We start from the raw sequence: 21,370 nt of genomic DNA, 5'->3' as shown, positions 1-21,370 counted from the left end.
AATTGCAGTTTCCAAGCATGTAACATACCATACCCACCCTGAAATCAAATAAAGAGCTGTCCACCTGTCTCCACAGCCATGATGTCAGTGTGGCTACTCCCACTGATTACTGGGACATTCTTACCACCTTTAAACCCGGAACAGTGCCAAAGTTTACAGTACACTCCAGGCATTGCTACATAGATTTCACAGTCAAGTCTATTTTTACCTCAAGTTGCCCTCATGACACAGAGTGTCAACTACTACCATGTGACCGTCAATACTATTATGAGCTCAGGGAGAGGATTGCCCAATGGCCAAGTCTGCCAAGGGTTAAAGATTACAATTAAAAAAAGTTTGAACAAGCAATAAATAAGTCCGCTTTCCACAAATCATGTTCAACTGTAGTTTATTTTATTAAAAAGACCAGGGTGCAAATATGAAATTAAAAAAAATAAAGACAAGCATATAATTTTTAAGCATTTAATACAAACTTAATATAAACTATTTCAGTCCCTCTTGACATGTAAGACACTGACTCAAAATACTTTGTTATACCGTATTTTTTTTATCAAGTATTGCACAATGTAGGTACAAAATTAATATTCATACGATTACATTTTTTGTCCATTGTATAGCAAAATCTTAACCTCATAACAGAAAATACAATTCATCTTTCAGAAAAAGCAAATACTCCCTACACTTGAATTCCACCACTAAAGGTATACTCTGTACACAATCTTTAGAATATTTGATGCAATTTCTTTTTTTTCTTTTTTTTTAAAGATCAATTTCTTTAACAATTATCTTTAAAAAAAAAAAAAAAAAGAAAAAACAAAAGAGCTGCTGCAGCCATCACAGATCACTGGAGTAGTAAAAAGATATAAATGCAACACCATGTCATAGAAACAATATATACTCTGATATCTTACAAACTCTGTACTAAATTAAATTATACAATTAGAAAAAGACCAAGTTACCCCACTTAGTGCCAATCCATAAAAATCAGCCTCGTCTTACCACCTGTAAAATACTGTAGGAGGCCAAAAACTTTAAGTTTGTATTTTTTTACATTTTTTTGAAGTAATTTTTTTCAACATGGTAAAAAAATTTTGTGCTTGGTTGGCAAAAAGGAAAAAGAAAAACAATGATGCATGTTAATTGAAGTAACCAAGCTTGGATGTGTTTGTACAACAAGCTTTTAGTAGAAACAAACTCAAGGGGGCACAGTAAAAAACACCCTTGGGCACATGCGCTTGACTGACTAGACAATATATCTTTGAAAGTCCAGTTTCTAAGTGTGCGTTTTGTTTTTCCTTCTCTTTGAGCCACCCTCATTCATAAATAACATCTTCATGATGAGTTTAGTTAGCCATGACTGGCTGGAATTGCTGGTTAGAATACTGCATGTTGCTCAGACTGAAGTTGAGGCCATCCATTAGGGACTTGTCGTTGAGGCTTCCGTAGGCTGCAATCACGTCAAAGGCATTGTTGTACTGCAGAGGGCCGAGACCCAGGGAGCCCTCCCCAGGGAACACGGCTCCAGGGCTGGCCTGGCCCTGGAGGTTGGGAAACACAAACTCCTTGGCATTAGGGGAGAGAGCAGAGGCCTTCTGCTGCTGCCCCAGGCCCAGCCCGTACAGTGAGTGCATGGAGGTGGAGATGGCTTTCTGCTTCAGTAGGGTGTTGACATTCAGACCCAAGTTATTGGTAGGGGAGCTGCGGGCCACCTTGCTGCTACTGCTGCCGTTAGTGTTGTTGCCGCGGCCGCTGCTCTTCATCTTAGTGGAGCCGAATTTGGTGGCAGCAAAGGTGGCGGTGGTAAAGGTTAAGGGCTGGGTGGAGCGTGGCATGAAGGAGGGGCTCACGGCAGCAGACTGCCCGAAAGGAGGGGAGGGGGAGCTGGACTCTGAGGAAGCCCCAACAGGGTCGCTGATTGGCATGAAGACCTGGGCCTCAGGATTAAAGCTGTTCTTGATCTCCTTGTCCAGCTCTGACCCGTTCTCATTGTTATCATCCACATATAGCACCTTTACCGGTCCCTTCTCCCCAATCTGGTAGGAAACCTCAAACGGGTCGATCCACACGCTAAGGTCCTGAGGGAGATTATTCCGGACGTCTTCAATATCCAGCCCGCTCTCTTTGGCTGCCTGCTCCACAACAGGGTCCACCTTCTCCCCTACATGGATGCATCTGAACCCTGAACCTTTGTATGGCTTATCGGGATACCAGTGGCCTTCATATTTCTTCTTCAGCTGCCTCTCGAGCTCCTCGCCGAAGATATTCACACGTCGTCGAGGGAGTTTGTTGTATAAATAGGAAATAATAAAGTTGAGTGCTACTTGAATTTCAAGCTGCATAGCTGCTTCGGTGGCAAGGGTGATTCTTTTTCCGTTACAGAGTTGCTTTTTCTGAGTTTTGCAAAAACCTCCACGGCAGCAGTTTATTAGGAAAACTGTGATTGAGCGTTTGTTGCCAAAATGAATATCCTTTCTGCAACAGGGTTAGGTTTAGGATCCTGAAATGGAGCAAAAAACAAAAAAAAAAACATATTGTATAAGTATATGAAGCCATTAAATAAAAAACACCATTATGATCAATAACATTCCATCTCTCTTAGCTTCAAGTAACATTACCATTTAGTCACCATCCCCCCCCCACCCCCCTCCCTGCAGCAGTGCTGTATCTCAGCTGTACAATATAAACAGCTATAAATAAACGAGGCCACTGACTCAGACGGTGTCAGCAGTGTGTGTCCCCCAGCGGTCTAGTGTGACAGAAATACGCAAGCATGGTTGACCTCTGCGGAGGGCGGTGGGTCTGAAGGCAGGTGTCACAATGTTTTTCGATTGCCTCATTTTGGCACGCGGACATGTTAAAGCAAAACTCCAACCTCGCGCGTCCAAGTTGGGAGAAATGTTTGTTCCTTCAACCTAAAACAAGGCTAACGTTAGTCTAGTCCTTTCCCGTGCACCGACTGAGCTATAACGTGAGAGGAGCACGTACAGGCTTGTGACGAAGATTGCCGTTACATAATCAACATTCAGAGTCTAGCCACGGCTATAAAGCCCCATCTACATTGACGACAGTGACAATACACATTAAAAAACACACACTAAAAACGTCTCTTTTTCGTCACGTTCTGCTCTGACATAGCCGAGCAACGAGCGTTAGCTAGCTGGAAAACTTAGCTAATGAAGGGTGTGAACAGAAATGTAGCTTGCTAGCCATGTAGAAGCCAGATAACGTTACGGTTAAGGTTTATCGCGACCGGCTGGTTATCAGGGTTACCCCGCGGCAAGCTAAAGATAGCGCTTTACGGACACGTACGGCAAGTGGTAACGTCACTGTTAACAGCGAGAAAAGAAGAAAATTCGCATAAATCTGGACTGACGACCGTGTTGATCGATAGCAAGCTACGTAACGTTAGCATTTGAATTAGCCAAGGCTAGAGCCTGTATATTCGACTGTAAAACCGACATGCAACAACACCATTAAGTGACAGTTTGAGAATCAATAGGATACCAACAAAATAATGCAAAGTGTTTCAGTTAACGATAAAACGACTGTTATGACGAATTTAAGTTCATATTTACTTACATGGAAATTCACAGCAGGTCCTTCTTGCACTAGCCAGAGTCCGCTCCAGCAAACGTTATGCTTGTACAGCCTCTAGGTTTGCTTTCTAAAGGAGATACAAAATGATGTTGCCGTCGTCGTGTCTTTATAATGCTCCAGGCGATTTTGCTTCTGTGGGGGTATAGTTGAATTCCGATTCACAGGCTTGCAAACGAACTCCCCACAGCCTGGGAGTTTTTACAACTCTACCCTTTAAAACTTGGGCTGATTTGTTTATATAGTAGTCCTCCGCCACGGACATGGAGGAGGTGGTGATGCGGCTCACAGAGGTCAACACCCAGTAACGTGTTTCTATTGGCCAAACGCGGCCTCGTCATCAGCAACCAACCCCAACTACTGCTGTGATTGGATGATTTTGTGCTCAATCAACCGCAGGGTTCTATTTACGGTAGTGGTTTGCCTTTCATGTGCTCTGGACTATTTTATTTCGAGCAGGTTTTAACTAAAATATCTTTTGAAAGCCTTGTTTGGGTCGTAATGTGGTTCCTGTAACACCATAGAAAAAAATCTAAAACCATCATGGTTGAGGGGTAAAGACTGACACGTCCGCACTCTGCGCACTTCTGTTTTATGTGATGCCAAGCCTTCTTAAAGGCCCTCCGTCCTCAGGGTTTGTGCTCAGCCACGCATGAAATCTATGGCTGAACAAGGAGTCTACTGTAATGATAATACTCAATAGTCTATATAATTACTGTTGCCAGCCAGAGTAAACACTGAAATGAAACCACATTTGACTCTGCTCTTCCCACTACAGGGTTAAACAGAGCTAGATAGTCACTGTGGCGGAGGGACACACCTCTCAATGGTTGTGCTCCTTTTCCTCACCAATAACATTTTACTGTTCCTGGACCCAGCTGTAGCTGTGTATCCAAACCTAACAGCATTTGCTTACTGAGAGTACTGTTCTATAATACAGCACAATTTCCACAACTTTAAAAACAGATGGAATCTCGTAATTGCCATTTGTGTAAATATTGACATTCTTTTCCCACTGTGTACCTGTGATAAAATTATCTTCATTATACACAATTGCTCTCCGGTGCCTGCATGATGGGTTCTTGTTTTCAGCAGTGCAAGGCTGAAGCTGTCCCCTGTCAGGCCTAAGTTGTTTGACACCACAGCCTGTTCTTACCTAACATGGGCTCCCGCACTGTGTGTTTGCACAATAAATACAATGCCACATGAATTGTACAGCTGGGAGTGAGGTGGCAGGGCAGGGGAAAGTGGAGACTGTTCTTTGGAGGGAGGAGCTGATACACAAAAGTATTTCCCGGCTCAAAAACACACTCAAATGGTGTATGCCATATCTGTAAATTTTACATTTGAGAGGTTATTTGTAAGAGAAGTGACTATTCATAGCATTACTCCTTTTCTCAATCAAGTATGCAGATCTCTGAAAAAATTATTAAGGTATACATTAGCCCCATATGTGTGGATATTGAGTTAAATCGGTGTTTATCACAATGCTACGGTTGATGTTTAGCTCAGTACCACCACGTCGCAGTGCCATAAACAAAGTGCTATCAAATGCAGTCAGATCGTAGCCGGAGGGCTGCAGGATGCTGCAGGCACAATGGAGAGTTCTTACAGCCTCCAGATTGAGTCTCAGCAGGTGTGAGAGATGAGTCCCTCCACCACCGAGGATCTCGTGTGATGGATGACCCGAGCACAAACTTAACACACCATGGGGGCCTTGGAGACATACCAAGGCCACCGGAGCACGGCCGGCTTTATTTATTTTTTATTTTCTCCTCACAGCACAGGAAATGTGTGACTATATGACCAAATGTTCAAACATGTTTCAATTTGCACTAGGCTGCATCACTATTCAACAGAAATACTTTCTCCCAGCGATGTAAGAAATGCCATGAGCAGATCCAGAGCCCCTCTGCTCATTCTCCCGCTGTGTCTGCTCAGTAACTAAGTGTTAGTTTTGGCGGTGGGTAGGTGGTGCTTAACAATGACCTATTTGTTATTCTCCACCAGAGTGTATGGATCTGGTCAGTGGCGAAGGTTTCCTCCTGTTGTTGTGAGTCTGTCTGGCTGGGACCTGGAGGTAAACACAGCTAATGATGTGAGATGTTTTAGCATGACTCATGCAAATTTCTTTTAGTGAAGTCAGTTCGTAGACATTTTACCCTTTCTCTTCGCAAAGCTGTGAAATCCTGTTCTCTTCTTTCTGGCTTTGTCGCTGCACACAAGCGCTGTTAAATTCCCAGATGCGGTCACTGGATATTAATCTGATATGTGTAACATCAAATGCTCAATACGTGTGGGGGGGAATTAAATGTAACAGATAATATGAATGATTTGTCTCTCTGTGTTTGCTTACTACCAGCAGGAAGGAAATGAAAATTACAGCCGTTTTATGAGGAAAGACATTGGGTTCTTGCATACTGAACTGAAGTGGCATTGGTCATGCGAGCATGCTGTATAATGAAATCTGAAGACAGCATTCATTTCTTATGGTTATTTGACTAAAACTGAGAGAGCTCAAGTACATTTATTAGATCCTGTTCTTTCTAGTGGACTTCAAAGCTCAAACAGTGTCACGAAAGGTAACATTACTCTTTTACACTCACCATGTGGGCTTTCTTCAGATCTGGAGCTCAGAATTTGATCTCTCCAGATAAAGTAGACACTTCTTCATTACCCTTTTCAGTTTTACGTTATGCAACTCATGTAGCACTTTCTTATCTGTGTGTTTGTTTCCTTAAAAGATGAACAAGTATAATTCAAAATACAGGCCCCCAAAAAAAATATAGATTGCTAACAAACTAGAGGCTCTTAGCATTCCTGCAGTTTTTCATTTAACTTCAGTTGACTTATCCTCATTTCTTTTAATTTCAACATTTTGTGACCTCCAACCAAGTGCAGCAGCATACATCTTATGTCTATTGTAGACACTAACAACAACCAAACCATGCTGGAGCTTGTCTCCTTGTTAAAGCTGCTGCAATCAATATTTTCTATATTAACAATTGATGTGACATGATGACTATGTCTAATTTGAAAGAGATTTAATATTAGTGATGAACCTACAGAGAATTATCACCTGACTAAACAGCTCCCCTCCCCTCCACAGAGCCTTTTACCGTCTTTCATCTCATTGGTCTGGTTTTCTGACCAGCAACTTTACTGTTCACTCTCACCGCTCTCATCAGTGTCGTTTTCAGCCGCAGCATGCAGCTGGTGAAGCAAAAAGGCTCTGATAATCAGACTGTATGCTACTTCGTATGGTATGCTACATCGTATGGAATACAAACAAAGGTAGCAACTAGCTGATGAACACAGTGGAACATTTAGCAGCTAAAGAGCTAGAGTTCTTTTTTTGGAGTTGGAGGAGACACAAAACTAAAAGAGAGTGAATAATAATAACTATCTGAGCCTGTCACTGGCAAAAACAAGCACTTTAGTAGATGTACATTGATGACTGCTATTGCCCCATAGGATTACATTGCAGCCGCGGTTTGTGGCTGCTGGCTGCAGGGCTCTCACTCAATACTGAAACAATTTTTAAAAATAGTTGTTCCCATTAGTCACTTAGACATAAATACACGATAAATAAAGGGGTCCAGGTTGAAAAAAACAACGTGGTATAAAATACCTAAATTTGCCTTTAAAAGGTGATAATATGTCAATGTTGTGTTTACAGCTTGTACTGCCAGTTGCCAATTGGTTTAAGGTTGAAGTATTTGGGGCGCATTTTTGCCTTTAAATCAAAGTTAAGTGAGGGATTCTAGCACAACTTCACCTACATCCAAAGCGCATGGAGAGGGGAAAGGAGTCTAAAGAGGACAAAACTCCAGCATCACTTGTAGTATATAGAACAACTTTATTGTAGGACTGACACATTTCGGCTTATGGCCCTTCATCAGCATGACCCTGATGAAGTCCACAAGGTAAAACGCATCTGTCTTAATATATATATATATATATATATATATATATATATCGTGTGTGTATACTAACATATACTTGTGTTGCTGGAGTTTTTACCTTTTTTAATCAAAGTTGGACAGTAGCGACCTGACAGGAAATCAAACTGGGGTCAATGCAATCACAGTAGATGGTACACTGGGTCACCGGAATGCCACTTTAAGGTAGGACCGTTGGCTGACGCCCACAGTAGCCTTATGTAACAGTTAAGGGTTAAGATCTGGCCACACAGATAAGCTAACGTCAACTAACGTTCACGAATGCTCTCACAAAACTGATGCTAAATATGGCATTTAGCTGTGTAAATATCTAATGTTAGCAGAAGCAAATATTAATAAATTGTGCAAATATAACTTTTCATCCATCCACACGACGTTCACTACACTTTCAAACGAGGCCACGCCCATTTAGGAGGCAGGGAGTGTGTACCGTATCATACCACTGGGGCAGTGTGTAATGCGCTATCTTTAGTCATGAAGACTCTTTGAAATAGTGTAAGCGCAAGTAGAGAAGAGTCATAAAGTTAGCAAGCTGACTTAGCAACATCAGTTACACAACAATGCCCCTATTAAGTTGGCTAACATTAGCCATCATAAGCTACTGCTGGTCATAGACCAATGTATTCAAGTGAGCAAAGGTATGTATATATTATGAACTCAGCTTTCCATTTATAAGAGGAAGACTTATTATTTCATCTTTCAAAAGTTACCGAGTTCTCACACAGTCAGCTGGCATGGGTAAATAGATTTCTACCAAAATATCTGCATAAAATGTCAGAAGATGAAATACACAATTTAAAATAAAGTGTTAAAGATGTGTGTCAGTGAACTGAGGAGAAGTATGACAGTTTGGCCATGTAAAGTTTTTGAAGATTATATTGACTTATTTGATCAATGTCCTGCCTTGAAATTAACCGAGCAACATGTCAGTTGTCATCTCGTATATATTATCATGATCTTTAAAAAAAAAAATGCCTACAAATAAAAAAAGATTTAAAAACACTGAAATTTGACTGATTTTTATAACGGGCAGATCAATGGGGTGGCTTCTGGGGCTCCAGTCCCAAATGTTTTCTCAAAAGCCCTGAATCTTTTAGGTTTTTAAAATAATTTCAACTTTGTTTCATGACCGGAGCTGCAAATCAACAGAGCAAAAGTTCTATTACTGGGGCCATCTATATATATATATATATAAAACGCAGGATATTTTTGTCTCTCTTTAGGTGGCAGAAATGAAAATTAGTCATCCTCAACATTTGTTGTGTTCTGGTTTCACAATAACAGTTGGAGAACAATTAGATACCAAACAGGACACGATAATTCTTTTTCTTGGCAACTGTCATGTTTTTCCCAAATGATGTACAGATTTATTTTTAGGTAATCTTTCATCAAATGAATGGTGGATGTAGCTGCCGTAAATGCCCCTGGACCCTCCTAGGTTTGCAACGTCTGACTCCGCCCCTGTTTTGTAAAATGATGTACGAATACTATTTCTTACAATCTTCCCTCCAGACACAAAGTTCTCTTCAGCAGGTATCTCTTGTTACTAAATCTGTAAAGAAGTTCTCTGTGCATACAAATAATTTACTTACTTACCTGAATTAATGTGATCCTGCGTGGAACAGAGGTTTTACTGCTCTGTTATTAAAATACAGTCTTAGCCATGGAAGAAGGAGGTGGTGCTCAATTAGTATTCAAAGCCCATCTGTAGTGATAGCAATCTAAGATTACGCTGCTCACTGGAATTTATAGCTCCATGCTCACACGCACAAGCACCTGCTTTATTCTTCCCTTAAATTCAAAGGAATCATGGTCTTTAAACAGTTGACTGCGATGATGAAAGCAGGCAGAAGGCAGTATATCTGCAGCACGTATGAGCTGTTTACTCAGGAAAATCATTTCAAAGTTTAGAAAATGAGTCTTTACTCTGGTACATGACAGTCCTCTTGAGTCTGGTGTGCATGGGGATTGTGTATTACGTGCTGCTTCCTCTTGAGTTGTTTACAAATGCTTTGGCAGGCAGAGGGACGCCAGAGAGCTCTTTTTCACACCAGTGCCAGGAATGTCATTAATATAAGCAGTGGTAATATTTGCCTCCGCAGCACCCCCCGACACACTCTCATACCTGCATGCATGGACAAACACAGACATTTCTTGGTGAGTCTGAGCTTTAGCTTACTTGTCATGCATCTGCAGAGGGGGATGATGAACGGGTGTTTTTGTGGAATAATGAGCGTATTCATGCCATGTAGCACCCAGCGGTTTCCCATTTGAGCCCGGTTATGGTGTTTTGACCCCTGGATAGATTCATATCAAGCCATCTGAAGGAGAAGGAAGGTTACACAATAGGGGATCAGCTGTGCTCCTCCGATTTAAATAACATTCTGCTCTACTATTTGGTTTCATGTTGGGGGATTATGTTTAGCAGGCCGGGTGCTGTGTCATGAAAAAGCCAACTGAACAAAACAGAGTTGCACTAAGCTTAATAACACATGTGTGGCACGAAGACAAGATCACTCCGTGTTTTTGCTGCCGTCCTGCCTCAGACGGCACACTACATGGCAAAGCTGTGCCCTTGCAGTCAGATTGACTTTTTGAGAAATTCAATTACGCTCTGAAATGAACAGCCAGTGCTTGTGGATAGAATGGGTTTTAGAGTGAGAGGCATCCATTGCAGTGGGAATGTGTCACATTTCCATGAATACTGAATGGAGTATGCTACAGTAGGCAGGCTGTCCCTGTCATTGTGATTTGTACTTTTATCCCCCCCTCTGCTCCTCCTGTAACCTTCTCGCCAGCCCGCTGCACACTCCTTAAAACGGATTTCTGTATTCTCCTCTCATCTGTGTGGGTGAGATCCATCCCTGGGCAGACATTGCAACGGATGATGTCAGATTATGCGAACCACATGCATCATCATCATCATCAAGATATTAACAAAAAACACATTACAGCATATATAAGCCCGAATACATCCTCAAAACATGGCTTTTTCACATGAACTCCCATCAAAGTGTATGCACAGCCAGCATTTGCACAGACCCTCTATTGAGGAGCCTTCAATCCTATTTGCCAGAAATGATGTCAATGTAGTCATGGCAACTATTCTTACACATTACCACATGCTCTTTCACGGTTAGAGTGGCACTCAAGTGCTATTTTTCTGACAAATGTCAGATCTCATCTCTAAAATGGCAATGAGGTTTTTTACAGTTGGTAGTTGGAAACGCAGAGGAGGGAGATTAGTGTATGGGCCACAGAGACAAATGTGATGGAGAGGGGAAAGAGAGGAAGCAGCTCTGTTAAGATTAACCCTTTGCTTCATTCTGCCTTCATAAACAGCTGACCAGGATGGGAAAACAGGATTAGAAGGGATAATGAGCTAGAAGTCATGACCCTTCATGTGTCGAGAGGGTAATGAGTGCTGCTTTTTTTGTAAACATCCTAAAGGGAACTCACTTGCTTTGTACGTTGAATATTCAGTGAATCACTTACGAAAAGGGACATCTTTTGATGGAGACAAAACTCCCCCCTCCTTCACCAGCAGCAGCAGCAGCAGCAGCAGCAGCAGTAAGTGCTCTCTGGTTCAGAAGGCTGACACAGTGCTGTTGGGGTAACAAGAGAAGGTGGAGCCATATTTCGCTGATGGATGTCCTTTGATAGAAATGGAGAAAGGTGATAGGCTGGGCAAAAAAGAGCGTGAGAACACAAAAAAGAGCCGCGGTGCAGAAAAACGAGTGTTTCAGGGGCCGCTGTACTGTATGCTACTGCATCAGCAGCTCAATTCTGTAATCTCTGGGGAGGGGAGAAGGAGAGTAATTGTGACATTGCTTTTTGGCTGGGAATTGCTACTTAGTGCAATTCAGCCCAGTAATCAGAAAGCATTGGGGTGAATACTCAACGCGGTCAATTTAGTCAATTCACTCGGTTTGGATGATAAATGGAAATGGTGGCAACACCTAACTGCAATACACCTGAATGATAAAGAAAAGGATTTCTCCAAAGGCTCCCTCCTGATGTCATTCGTGGCAGAGAACACTTATTGTTAAGCCTGAATTCTCTACCAGGCCTTGTTTTCAGCTTGGTTTGTCTGTTTGTCTGTCAGCAGGATTACGGAAAAACTACTTGTCCAATTTTCATGTACTTTGGTGGAAGGGTGTATCTTGTGCCAAGGAAGAACCCATTACATTTTGGAGCAGATCTGAATTATGGGGCAGATACAAAAAGTATTTTTCACTTTCATTAGCATTATGCACATCATGTGGCATTGGAATAATCTGACCAATTAGTGTCCAACAGGGAAAGACTATTTTGCAAGTTACTTAACAGTAAAACCTAACTAATTTCCCTATTTATAAAAATGTAACAAGGTAACAAAACACCACACCAAATTCTGTTCTTAAATTTTACAGTTTCTTTAAATATTTATCAGTTAAGTTACTTTTCGAAATCCACATTTCAGCTTGGAATAAATTAATTCCACCGTACATCACTTAGAAAATATGTCACTTTTAAAGCCTGTTACTCCCATTATTTCATCTTCCAAAACAGTGTTGAGCAACAGCAAAGACTGTTGTCGTTTCTCATCAGAGCAGAATTATGACTGGTATGTTAACTGCATGCCAAATGAATCAGAGCACACCAGGCCAAATTGCCTCTTAAGTTACCATATGACTGGTTGCTGACAAACAGAGCATTTAAAAGGCTATTTTTTAAACCACTAAACTGGCTAAGTGCTTACTACACATAAAACACACTGGGGCTAACGTTACATTACATCATTTCCGGCAAACTTTAGGGAGAACAATGACGGCAAAAAAGCATCATTAATTTGTTTAAACTAAATATTATCTGGTCTAGCTCAGCTAAAAACACAAAAACACTTAATCCGTCAGCACGTTACCGTGGCATTCACGACAGAGAATGTTAGTAACCGGTAGACTACTACCGACAACGTTAACATTACTTCACGTCTGTCTCTCCTGTGCACTGTGTCCTCAAAAAACACACAAGCTTTCAACCGCCCAATAACAGACTGCTGAACGGTGGCAATGTCTGGGGGTGTTCGATTTATAATTCTTGCTTGTCCCCAAATCTGGCTGCTTAAAGTAGAGATAGTGAGTTTATTGCGTTAAGAGTGATTTTTATATATATAATCATTTAGCAGCAGCTGCAACAGCTGCAACAGCTGCAGCGCTGCTGTCTGAAGGGGAAACACAACTGATAGGATGTACATTGTAGCACAGTACTACACAATACAATCTCTGTTGCCTTCTAATTCTATGTGAATAACAACTGTGAATGAACGGAGTTCAACTTTGTGGTGTGTCTACACTAGTATTTACTACAAATCGTATTACATCAATAACCAGGATGTAGGAATTTTCCTATCGCACATTGTAAGCTAAGCTGTTGGTGTGGAGACTGAGTCTCTGTGTGCCACTAGGCAGCGGATATTTCCCAACACCAGCAGCTTTGTGGGATTGACACAGCTCAGCTTTATTGTGGCGAGCACTGGAGAGGCCTTGTGTGGCCTTTTGTATTGTACTTATAGGAGGTGGCGTAACTGGACACATGATGTTGGTTTGGATGGTGAGAGATAGGAGGAGGGAAGCTGACCCACTGAGGTCAAACTTCAGATTATGTAGAGGCTTATCTACATACAAACTGCGAGCCACATAGTCAACAAGTCACTGACCCAGTGTCCTTATTTTACTATAGCTGTAACAGAGGTAGAATCCTCACATCTGTAAAAGCTGGTTTAGGTGTAAAACTGAAAACTGCATTTGTTCCTCATTTTACCAATGTACCAATTTATGGTGAATATGTGAAAAAAGAGAGGCTTAGCGCTTGAGAACTGTTGAATCAAAGACTAACTTTTCTCAGTCAGAACAATAATAACAACAGAAATGTTGATAGCTGCATCCGTTATTTAGGTTGATGATTAGCATTCATTATTTTTCTGTTTAAGCCAAGTAGGCTAGCCATTTTAACTATAAGAGTTGGTTCACTGAAACTGCAAAGCGCATGTTTTCTTAATTACTGTAAAAGAATAGCTCAACATTTTGGGAAATACGCTTATTTGCTTTCTTTCCAGTGTTAGCTTAGAATATTGAAACCACTATTGTGTCTGTGGGTTTAGTACAAAGCTAATAACTGAACAGTCGAATCCTTTCATTCCTTGTGAAATCAGCTACCTAAATGTAGTTTTTAACCATGCTAGTAGCATTGCTCTAGACTTCCATGGTGCCCAAAGCTGATCTGACTTTGCTTATCCCCGAATTTTCACCACCAGCAGGTTTCACTTATCCCCTCAAATATCTTAGCATATATCAGATGGATTACCATAAAAATGTGTACAGACATTCATGGTCCCCAGAGGATGAATCCTACTGACTTTGACAATGATCCCCTGGCCCTTTCTATAGCACCACCATCAGGTTGACATTTTCTTTAGTTTGCTCTGGACTTTCGGACTTTTCAGTTTGATCTAAACCAAACTTTCAGGAAGTTCTGGCAGGCTATAATCATGTCATAAGAGTAGCGTAGCTCGAATAAGGAATAGCTCAGTGCATAATGCGTGCGTAACAAGTGTTTGGCTGAACGAGAGAGATAGAGAGAGAGAGTGATATATATATATATATATATATATATATATATATATATATATATATATATATATATATATATATATATATATATATATATATATATATATATATATATAGTGTATGCGCTCAGAGCAGCCAGCAAATTAGCAGTAAAGTGGTAGTAAATGTAGGGTGCAGGCTTCAGTTTGTCCATGAATAAACAATGTAGGTCCTCAAAACCCAAGTAAAGTTCCCATGTCTTTCTTCTCAACTGCTGGGAAAAGTGGAGGGGGTTAAAACACTGTCTCTCCTACAACCTGTAAGCTAAAGCAGAAATGAACAGTCAGAAATCGGTAACGGGAAGAACAACGCAACAAATCAAAATGAGCCACGTGGTGAGAAGAGGAGAACAAATGATTATTTAACATTGGGTCTGACGACTTATAGAGTCAGTTGGAAAAAAACTTTCCAAAATGACGACACTTTTCAATTATCTTCCAAGAGGACGTCTACAAACCAATCAATTGCAAGTAGGGTGACGCATCTAACGTAGGTTGATGACGACAGGACGCAGGCATGTCATGTATAGTTCCTTAGTGTGCTTGCATAATTGCAATGTAAAACCAAAACTAACTTGATCAAATGTATACAATGTAACAAAAATGTGAACCTTGGTTTGTACTTTCAGGTGTTAAAAGGCCCTTAGTCTTGTTTATAGTAACCAAAAACCTGCTTGGCCTTAGATTTGTCCACAGACGTGCAAAGCAAGTATGTGTGTAATAAGCGTTTAGTGTGTGCCTCGGCTTACAGAGGTGCAAATAAATATGCTTCTGTATGTACAGCCCAGTGTAGCCTTCAACCTTCTCCTTCTGAGCTGAGTCCTGTCAGGCATTTACTTAGTGCAGTGTTTACTGTCTGCCGAGACTCACACGGCCCTGAACTGGAATCCGGCCTGGTAAGAGCCGACAGATTGGGAAGAATTTCACAGGGAAGTGGTGAGTGATTCCATGTCTGTGTGAAAATCCATTAATCACAAATTTGCCCTGATTGAAATGAGACGTCAGAGAATGAACGCAAACATGCCTCTCTGTAGCCATTTTTGGACCAAACTGTTCTGGGGACCCCCTGAGAGGAACTGCCTACTAGGGAGCTCCCTCGAGAACGACATACCTTCAAGGGCTTTTTTTCTGTTTGCCTTCGCACCGCCAATAGGAATGGTGAAAAAAAGAAGATAATTGGCGGTTGACAATGCTTTGTTGGCTCATGTGTTTGACCAATCACCGTACATTTACGTCACCAAAGTTCCTCTTGTGCTGGGAGAGTACCTACTGAAACGTAGACTGTATATAAAGATGGACGCATCTCCACTTACTCCCACTGTACAACAGTGAAGTTAAAATATCCTGGATACGGGTGCCGCCATCTTGTATTTTTGGTGCTTGAGTCTGGAGTAGTGATCAGGCGGTGTAGCCGTGGTATCGAAGTACCGCCCATACACCCGACCGACCAAGTGCGAGTCAATCACAGCTGTCAATCATGACGTTTCAGCCGTTTTTATAGCATGAAACATGTAATAAAAACCAACATTATCAGAATAAATTAACACTTGAACAAACATCAGCATGATAACAACTACCTAAAATGACATAAACCGTCTTTTGGAAAAAATTATTGGAAGTGTACTTTGATTTTTTAGTTTGGATGTGTCCCATCCGCCAACATGGAGTGGGCGGGGTTTGTGACTTATACTGCAGCCAGCCACCGGGGGGTGATCAAAATGTTTTGGCTTAGAGGTTTAGTAAGTGATGTTTATCCAATACACTTTTTGTCAAATTCAGAATATCTCCTCACGGTCACCTAGCGCTCTTTTCTGTGTGTGCTGAAAAAAAATCCAGTGTTAATACACAGCCCTGGCTCTGTACATGGCAAACAAACAGAAAGGAGTGCACAAGCCACAAAACACTATTCCAGCCAATCAGCAACAGGCGGCGACAGTTGATGGTAGGGGGGAAGGGGGGAGGCAGCATGTGAATGTGCCGACCAGTAGTTATCTGTCCATGAATCTGGGGAGGGGGGCGGAGCTTCTGAAGGGAGGGTTGTATTTGTGTGGTAGTTATCAACAACAATCTTTGTGCAGCATCACTTACTGTACACTTAACTTATACAATCTATGCATCAACCCTTGCTCTGAAATAGGAGTTAAAAATAGTCCCTCAAAACGGCGTTTTAAGAACTACAATCGTTCCTAGTTCTTGTGACACAGTAATAAGGGGGGGGTTTGGGGTGGTGATGGCGCAGTGGGTATGACACATGCCTTTGGTGTGGGAGACCTGGGTTAGATTCCCACTGCGATACATCAACCAATGTGTCCCTGAGCAAGACACTTAACCACTGGATGCTCCAGAGGCGTGTGACCTCTAATGTATATATAGCAATTGTAAGTCGCCTTGGATAAAAGCAAATGTAATATAATGTAATAGAACTATGAAAAAGTTCCTCCAGTCTAAGGAAAAGACTCCCCCAACTCCAACCATTTCTTTTTCCATTCTTTCCAATTTCTTCACTCTATTGTGTAAGCGCCATATTCTTTACACTTAGCTTTGTAATATTTGCCCTTTTCCCCTTAGACAGTTGGCTCTTCTTATCTGTACTTTCCATAACATTTTTTCCCTCTCTCCACTCAGTCACAGTGTGAGTGGTTAAAGTCTGGAGCGATGCCACTACAAACAGCTTGGGCAAACCTGCTTTGAGAACAAGAGTGTGTGTGTGTGTGTGTGTGTGTGTGTGTGTGTGTGTGTGTGTGTGTGTGTGTGTGTGTGTGTGTGTGTGTGTGTGTGTGTGTGTGTGTGTGTGTGTGCGTGCATGTGTGCGCGTGCGTGTCACATGACCAAGACCAGCACACTCTGCCATGTGTCTACAAGATCATCATGTACATCCTCAATTTGATTTGAATAGGGTCGGATCAACTAACCACACAAACACAAATATGTATGCTGCCTTTTCCTTTTCACTGGGTTGGTATGATGTCTGCTTATTCTAACATTAGGACACATTGCACACACATGCTGCATTAGTCAGCTGTGTTATTGATAATTGCTCTGAGGCATGCTCACCAATATAGCAGTGTGGTGATAAGACAGCGGAAGAAATGTATCTACAGGAAGACCAAAATAAGTTTATGCGCTAAATCAATAGGATAAACAGTGATTGCAAAAAATCTTATATTTAGATTTAAAATATTTGTTTGTAATCTAGTGCTGACGAAGCAGGACTATTGGACTTAATTAATCTAAATGCCACATGCCTTAAATTGATTAAAAATCATATCTTAGATACAAACAACATGCTGCAAATAAATATCTATTTTTTACATGTTGCTGTTGTTGTTGTCATTGAGTCGCACAAATTTCTGGTTCGGTCTGCCATTGCAGAAAGCTTATTGATACTGTTTCCAAAACAAATCTAGTTATTTAAAGAATTGTCCAGAAATGAGTAAGTTTCTTAAAACAAGATGGAACATGTCATTGTCATTGCTTCTGATTTTTATTTCTTTTTTTAAAGAAGTGGGCTGTGGCTTGTTTTAGAGCTGCATTCATTAATATTTTTTGTTGCTTGGGGGCAGCACAAGCTGTGAATACAACATGTATCACCTTATAACGCCAAAGTATTGTTTTTGCTAGCTTTAGGGTCGGATAGTGTGTTGTAGTGGCTAGGTATTTCTGAAAGCTTTAATGGTTATTCTTATGTTTAGATTTTAGGGGTGTGCATTGGCACTGCCCTCACAATTCGATTTGATTACGATTCACCAGGTAACGATTTGATTCTACGGTGCATTGTGATGCATCAAAATTCTACTGCACACAACAAGGCAAATTTTTCATCAGTCATGAGGCAATACAAGCAGTCAGATATTGAACAACAGATTTTATTGGCTGCTATGTGTGTATTATCACTCTCCTGTATCGTTGATACAGAAGTAACTGAAACTTCACAACTTTATTGTCCACTCAAGGCCAGAAAATAAAACAGTGACATAATCAATTATGGCACTTTGCCGCATCGATGCTGAATCGTGCATGCCCCGCATTGCGATGCATCGCCGAATCGATTATTGTTGACACCACTATTATATTTGCTCACATTTCTTACTTTAAAATGGCAAATATGACTGGACTACAAAATATTTTGATGGAAATAATGATAGAAATACATGAATGTGGCTCCAGGGACTACTAATCACAATGAGCAAGCCGCAGCTTGCCTCCAAATCCAAACCTGCATCTGTGCTCCTGAACAAAACAGATTGCTGTCGTTAATGCAAAGCGCAAAAGAAATGAACGCACGGATGTCACTCAAGCTGCTTCAAAAACCACCTCCAACAACCGTGAGTCAGCGCGTCAAACTCCTGGGGAAAGCGTGAGAGATACGGGGGGAGAGAGAACGAGCACGCAAGATGGATTGTCACATCATCATCCACACTCTCAACTCCAACTCAAGATTTTCTATTATTATTTGTATTAATACACTCCAAGCTACTTTCCCCTGCTTTAAAGATCGCTTGAGTTGCAAATACTGGAACTGCATCTGACTGACTGCAACCCACAAGCTGAGTCCTCTCAGGAAAAAGCAAAACAGTAATAATGTTACATCTTGTTTCATACTGCTAGAGCCAACAATAGCCATATTTTCAACATTCATTTAGGGGAAACTAGCTGGATGAAGACAACAGCCGCTGCCTAACATTGAGGCCGCACGCTTTCTCAGCAGGACAGTAGGCAGCTTACGCAAGCAGAGCTTCTCTTTCAACAGCAGCTGTTATCGAATGCTGATTCACAATCCCATCTTGTGTTTGTGTATCCATGTATTCATTATTGGCACAGGGCAGACTGAGCAAAGGATCATAATTGTGTGCAGCCACGGGTGCTGGGAGTGATTTCAGGAGTAGTTGTTCTTCTCAGTGGAGTGGAGCTCAGATGCCACTATGCAGTATTGTTCAGCGACGTGCTGATCTGAGCTTTCCCGTTATCCATTTTCACCTTAGCAATAATAAAATATGGAGGGGTCGTGGAGAGGAATCAATAATGTGTTTCTAGTGGGAATCAGAGTCCGTGATGAGAGAGGTTTGTATTTCACCGGGCCAGACCGGGGTGAAACTCCAGCCCAGGCCTAGTCTCTGTGGGGAATGAGGCAGAGGCAGGGCTGAATGCTCCCTATTTATGGATCATTCTCTCTCTCTCTCTCTCTCTCTCTCTCTCTCTCTCTCTCTCTCTCTTTTTCTCTGACTCCCTGTGACATGTTACCTGTCTGTTGCCTGGGACAGACCTGATGGAGTTGTAGTTTTTTTGGCTAAAGTTGTGGGGAAAGTTCAGAGCATGTAAATAGTTGGCATTTGTTGACCAAACTTGGACACTTTTTAACCCTCACACATGGAAGTGAAGTCTAAGGGCTTTCATCACAATTTGGCACAGACACAAGAGCAGGAAAAGAGCAATAAACGGATGTATTAAATGAGACAGAGGTCACTGCAAACCTTATATTAAGTGTATTATTCAAAATCAAACATACATGTTGCTTAAAATAGAAGTTTGTCAACGTAATGAGATCGCTTCTCATTGCCAACACATTGCAACACACTCTAAGACACACTGAACTATATGGCCAGTAGCTTAAAACAAGGCAGAATTAATTCTTACTTGCTTTAAAAAGAATATTATAAAACATTGGAAAGAAGAGGTTTTGCTGCTATAGCCTTATTTAGACTGGCACAGCTATTATAGCTAATTTTAGTGTAATTTATTTTTATTGTGATTTATTTTGGTGATTAACTCCCTTAAATAGTTATGATGCACTACCTAGCTAACTTTTAAACAATGGCCAGCCCACTGCACATGTGAATTAGTTGTCCAGCCAATGCATATAATTCACCTCTCAGACACGGAGAAACATTTTGGTGTTTCTGTCCTACCAATGTATCTCTGTTTTGGTCTCCACCAACTCCTGAGGGAAATATCTGGCTCTTTAGCTGCTAAGTGCTCCACTACGTTCACAAGCTATGTGCTAACTTTGTCTGTTTGTAGTTTGGTGGTGAGCAGGTAGTGTAAAATGGTTTTAGTTTAAAGCTTTTTTTCACTGAAAAAATGACAAATGACAGTAAGTTGACGAGAGCAGTGAGTGTGGACAAAAACAGGAAAGTCATGGGCCATAAAACCCAAACACTGAGCTAAAAGGTAAAGCGCTCCATAGAGCTGAGGCCAACTGCAGAGTCTGGTTATAATTCTCGGTGGGTTTGTCACTATGAATGACCTCTTACATGTTACAGTAATTTCTTTCATTGATAATATAAAAATATGTATTGGGGTGGCTTTTGCAGAATGCACTAAGTGAAGCACTAAGTTTATTTTAATTCTCAAGTCCTCACTCTAGTCCTCAAGAGTTTCACTAAGAGCATACAACAACAACTCAAGGATCTAGGAAATAAGACACAGTGGCGGCATATCTGAGCATATGCCACACTCTTGTGTATGTGAGTGCATGTGTGTGTGTGTGTGTGTGTGTGTGTGTGTGTGTGTGTGTGTGTGTGTGTGTGTGTGTGTGTGTGTGTGTGTGTGTGTAGGTCTCTGTATGAGACTGTGGCTACCTACTGAGTCCCTCTTTAGTTTCCACCCTGTGCTCAGTTTCACTCTATTTTAGAGTTGGCTAATTAATCATGCATTATTGAGAGACAGAACCAGGGAGTGTAATGGCCATCACTGCAGTCCCAGCACAATACAGAACCAGGTCTTAATGGCTGCTGTTACGCACACACAACCACACATGGGTTCTTGCCAGTATGAAGCCCTTGCTTCAAGGGTGTAATCAGAAGCAAAGGGACTCTCGTCTGCAGGCATCCGCTCTGAGAAATATCACATAAACCTAGCGGTGGTGAGGTGGAGCAGCCCACTTTGCAATCAGGCAACATTTCGAATACTAATCAAATATGACGCCGAAGATTTGGAGAAGCCATCTGCCCATTGATTAGCAGGACACCACAGAGATCACTCTCCTCTCGGATGATGCACATGAAATGCATCTTCGAAACAATATTGATTCCACTGTAAGACCGTTAGTCTTAGGGAGGGGTCTTCTTATTTTTTGTGGAAATTAGTATGAGTTCTGTATGTGTATGAAGCATACTGGTGACATTTTACACTGATTGGCTGGCAGTGTTGCTGGCCTCAGCACTCC

At 41.4% G+C, this 21,370-nt stretch overlaps 1 protein-coding gene across 1 annotated transcript; it reads right to left on the bottom strand.

Annotated features, from left to right (window-relative positions):
- Positions 1–376: 376 nt before the first annotated feature.
- On the bottom strand, positions 377–3,824 carry tob1b (transducer of ERBB2, 1b). The gene is made up of 2 exons (XM_039788866.1): positions 3,580–3,824; positions 377–2,497 (listed from the first exon to the last, which is right to left on the bottom strand). Exon 2 carries the CDS (start codon positions 2,337–2,339, stop codon positions 1,344–1,346), a length of 996 nt encoding a protein of 331 aa, XP_039644800.1. The 5' UTR covers positions 2,340–2,497; positions 3,580–3,824; the 3' UTR covers positions 377–1,343.
- Positions 3,825–21,370: the final 17,546 nt, after the last annotated feature.

Source organism: Perca fluviatilis, chromosome 21 (genome assembly GCF_010015445.1).
Source record: "Perca fluviatilis chromosome 21, GENO_Pfluv_1.0, whole genome shotgun sequence".
In the NCBI taxonomy this organism is placed as follows: Eukaryota; Metazoa; Chordata; class Actinopteri; order Perciformes; family Percidae; genus Perca; species Perca fluviatilis.
This window is presented reverse-complemented; position numbering and strand designations above follow the sequence as displayed.

Excerpts from the sequence above, each read along its gene's own strand:
- tob1b (XM_039788866.1), bottom strand. The coding sequence starts at position 2,339 with ATGCAGCTTGAAATTCAAGTAGCACTCAACTTTATTATTTCCTATTTA.